The sequence below is a fragment of the Macrotis lagotis genome, chromosome 1, assembly GCF_037893015.1.
Source record: "Macrotis lagotis isolate mMagLag1 chromosome 1, bilby.v1.9.chrom.fasta, whole genome shotgun sequence".
Classification (NCBI taxonomy): Eukaryota; Metazoa; Chordata; class Mammalia; order Peramelemorphia; family Peramelidae; genus Macrotis; species Macrotis lagotis.
Genome location: NC_133658.1, coordinates 839976259 through 839980926, shown reverse-complemented (window position 1 = coordinate 839980926; position 4668 = coordinate 839976259). Strand labels below are relative to the sequence as shown.

The window sequence follows — 4668 nt, the reverse complement described above, 5'->3', positions numbered from 1 at the left end:
GAAATAGGTAAGATAAGTTATTAACTGCATATGTATTATGAAGATCACTAGGACATTTTCCAATTTTATCAAGGGGAGTACTGCTAAATTTCTTTCCTTTCACAGAACACAAAAATCAATCTGGGAGAAGAAGACTCTCGTGTTTTTTGGTCAGAACAGAAAGAATTTCTATTTATGCTCACTCTCAACCAAAAAATTTGTCCTCTATTTTTGATGCTTGACCTTTGTTGCAGTGGGTAGAATTATAGATCTCAAGTCAGGAGGACCTGAGTTCAAATGTGACCTCAGACACTTTCTAGCTATGTGTCCTTGGGCGAGTCACTTTACCCTGATTACTCACCTCCAGGGTTATCTCTAGTCTTGATTCATGCCTGGCTGGTCACTGGATTCAGATGGCTCTGAAGGAGAAAGTGATGCTGGTTACTTAGTCCAACATCCCCCTCACCCAAATCCAATTCACATGTATATCATGGCAACATCTCCCGAATATCCTGGTCTTTGAGGATAAAGGACAAATATCATCATAAGTTATCTCTATTTTAAAATGAGAAGGCTGAGACTAATAAAAATGAACTGTTGGTCACTTTCACAAAATTCAATTATACTTTCTAACCTACATATAGACCTAGAGAAGACATATGACTAGTCAAAGAAGTGGTAGATGGGTTCTTTGTAAGTAAAACTGAGGCAGGCATTAGCTAACCATTATCCAAATAATTCAGTGTTGTCAGTTTTAAATAGTGGTCATCAGTGAGAAAGGATAAGCCATTTTTAAACCAGATTTTTTTGCAAAACCATAGTGTTCCCAGGGTTTGATGTCACCAATTGAGAAACCTTGAATGATGAAAGCCTAGAAACTGCTCCTTAAGGAATCTTTTAAGGATTTCTTATTTAAGCCTGCAAAGTGTATAGATTAAAATCTTTTCTCCTCCTGGAGAAATAGCAAGTAATTTTAAGACAGGAATGAATAACAAAAGGTAAATGAAATTTGTTTGTTAGAGAGAGAGAGAGAGAGAGAGAGAGAGAATATATATAGCCCTAGCTTATTCCAGCCACATGGCATGGTTCTCCAGCAGGCCTAGACAAGGGCAATGTGGCCTCACTTAGAAAGAAAGAATAATAACCATCCTTGAAGGCAAAGGAAGGGTGAAGAGAGAAAAGGGGGGGGGGGTTCATGCTTCTCTTCCAGACAACTTAAATGCATTTCTACAGTGGGTTGGTCTAACACCTCACTCCAGGTATTCTCCAATAGTCAAACTATGTACTAATCCTTCCTGCCCCAAGATGCATGACTTCTAAATCCAACATGTAGCCAAGGTCAGGTAGACTGAAAGCTGGAGGAAGGGGAATGAACTAAGGTTGCTCCCAGTTTGATGAATTCACATTTAACAATGATGATCTTGAAGAAGACCATGACATCGGAGGTGATGCCACAACAAGCACATAAATTAGATTTGAGGGAGGGAGGCTACGCTAAGTCACCAGCATCACTCCCCCCCCCCCCCACAGAGCTATCTGTGTTCAGTGGCCAGATATGAATCAGGAAAACTGGAGATGGCCCTGGATGTGAGGCAATTGGGCTTAAGTGACTTGCCGAAGGTCACGCAACTAGTAAGTGTCAGAGGTTGGATTCGAACTCCCATCCCCCGATTCCAAGGCCAGTGTTTCATCCACTATCCCACTTAGCTGTCCCTGTACTCCCATTTACCCATGGAATCACTTTTAACAAAGTTCTCCAGATAGGCACAGACAAAACTTTTCCTTCCACAAAATTTGTTTCTAATCACATCTCCTAAGTCCATAACTCCCTGCATCAATAGGATGATTATATGCTTTAAATTCACAAATGTGATTCATAGAGTCACAATTAAGTAATCAGTCAATATCTACCCACAAAGTATATAAATAGAGAACAAAGGAGATAGGGGTCAAAAAGGGTCCATTGCTGGGATTGTAAATGTGACTGGACAATGGTTATTATGACAATCAAAGGAAACTCTGTGTGTGTGGGTGTGTGTGTGTGTGTGTGTGTGTGTGTGTTTGTGTGTGATCTATGAAGCTACATGACCCTGGGAAAGTCAATTAACCTCTGTCTTAATTTCTTCAGCTGTACAATGGGGATAATAATCACAGGGTTGTTATAAGGATCAAATGTGATAATGTTTATAAAAGGCATGTAGTTGAGTCTGGCACATAAATCATAATAATAAATGCTTATTCACAAAAAATACTATATTTAAAGAACTGTATTGAACATAAGGTGAACCTTAGAAAATTATATGACTTTGAGCTATCAGCATCACTTTCCCTATCTTTCCACTGATTGAACAACTGAAAAATTAAAGATCAACTAAGCACCAGTTAGCTACAGGCGGGAGTGTCTGTCTCTAAAGAGTGTCTATTGAGAGCCAGTGGAAAGAAATAATGTTATGTCCTTCATTCTTGAAGAAGACTATTACATCAGGGAGGTGATGTCATGACAAGCGCTTGTATTGGATTTGAATGATGGGGTGCCATGCTAAGTCACCAGCCTCACTTTTTCCTCCAGAGTAGGGGTAAGTCAAGGAGAGACTTCTTAGAGAGACACTTCTCAATGGCTGAGGGTGGATATAATCTATAGCCAGCCACCGTTCTAGCAGCAGTCTGGAATTTTCTAGGTACCAAAGATCTGACCCTAATTTAAGAGATGGGTAAACTCATGAAACAGATATCCTTTGTCATAGAATCCTTTTAGGAAGATGTGCCACTTGGGAAGGGAGATATTGAACAAGGAAAGCAATATTTAATGACAAGTCTGTCATTGAAAATAATAGTTAATCATCAGTCTGGGGGAAGTGAATAACAATCCATAACCATCAGATGGAGATTTGGTGGGAGGGTCAAAGGAGGAAAATGTCCCCTAAAATAATTTCCTTGTCCTGAATTTTCTGATGATCCCTGCACGGATCTGCTTGGTCCTGACACTGTAGACAACTGGGTTCAATACAGGTGGAAGAAGTAAATAGACATCAGCCATAACGATGTGTATGGTGGGCGACAAGTGCCTCCCAAAGCGATGCACCATAGAAACGCCAATCACAGGCACAAAGAAAATAAGCACCACACAGATGTGGGAGACACATGTGTTGAGTGCCTTAAGTCTCTCTTCATGGGATGCAATGCCCAATACAGCCCAAAGTATCAGCAGATAGGAGAGTAGGATGAAGACTGAGTCTACACCCAGGTGACAATTACCACACACAATCCATAGATGCTGTTGACTCTAGCATCTGAACAGGATAGCTTCAGGACATCCTGGTGGAGACAGAAGGCATGGGAGAGGGTGTTGGCACGACAGTAGTGATACCTTTGTAGAAGCAAGGGTGTGGGCAAGACAACTCCCATGCTCCTCAACAAACAAGCCAGGGCAATTTTGACAATGACGCTATTGGTGAGGATAGTAGAGTAACGGAGTGGGAAGCAGATGGCGACAAAACGGTCAAAGGCCATGGCTAACAGCACTGAAGACTCCAAGAAGGTGAAGGTGTGGATGAAGAAGAGTTGGGTGTAGCATGCTTTTGCTTGGATCTCCTGTGTATTCTGCCAAAGAACTCCAAGCATAGTAGGCAGTGTGGATAGTGACATGCCCAGGTCAGTCAAGGCCAGAATGGACAGAAAGTAATACATGGGCTGTTGAAGAGAGGGCTCTGTCCAGATGACAGCCAGGATAGTGGCATTTCCTCCAAAAGACACTAGATAAGCAAAACAGAAGGGGATAGAGAGATAGACATGTACTGACTCAAATCCTGGAAAACCCTTCAGAAGGAAAATAGGATCTGTGGCATCACTGCTGTTTGTTGACACCATGATGGGTCTAGGAATGCCTCATGAGGGGAAAAACTTGGCCTGAAAAAGAAGTCACAATGTTAAGAAATGATAAGGAACCCTCTTTGTTCATCCATTGAAATGGTCTTTAGATTTTAGCACAAACCCCCCAAATTTGGAGGTTCTATAACACCAAATTATAGAATGTGTAGAATGTCATATTTAGTTTGTCATTTTAAATGATCTGGAACTTTTCAGAACAGAATTCTATTTCCTTTGACCAAACAATAATGCAAGTCTTAGAGAACAGAAGGGATATAAAGAAGTTTTGACAAGTTTGTACAATCATATGACAGAATATAAAAGTAAGAATAAGGATATAATGCATTTTAGAGATGATTATGTCAAAATAAGGAAGCTAGTTGTAGCAGGAAATAGCATCAAGTCTAGAGTCAAAGATTTTAGTTAAGAACTTACTTAGCTCTGTGGTCCTGGGCAGACTCTTGGAAGGTCATTAAAACCTACTTGTCTGAGTTTTCTCATCTGTAAAATCAGTGAGAAAGAAAATGAATGGCAAGCCACTCCAGTATCTTTGCCAAATGGAGTCATAAAGAGTTGGATGCAATTAAAAAAATGACTCAACATGTCTCAATATTCATTAATACAACAACCTGTTGTATTTGTCATGTCCATAACAAGTGGAGCATGAAATAGAAGAAAGAACATTGACTCTAGTTAAGAGATATTGTTGTTCAGTTATTTTTAGATGTGGTTGACTTTTCATAATCCCATTTGGAGTTTTCTTGGCAAAGATACCAGAGTGGTTTGTTATTTCCCTCTCATTTTATATATGAGAAAAATGAG

At 40.1% G+C, this 4668-nt stretch overlaps 1 protein-coding gene and 1 pseudogene across 1 annotated transcript; both read right to left on the bottom strand.

Moving 5' to 3' along the window:
* On the bottom strand, positions 1–110 carry LOC141510771 (U6atac minor spliceosomal RNA; annotated as a pseudogene).
* A 2789-nt stretch (positions 111–2899) lies between these two features.
* Positions 2900–3874, bottom strand: LOC141489364 (olfactory receptor 51L1-like). The gene is given in 2 exon segments (XM_074190034.1): positions 2900–3222; positions 3225–3874. Coding segments are annotated over 2 exon segments (945 nt in total). The 5' UTR covers positions 3847–3874.
* Between the last annotated feature and the right edge of the window lie 794 nt (positions 3875–4668).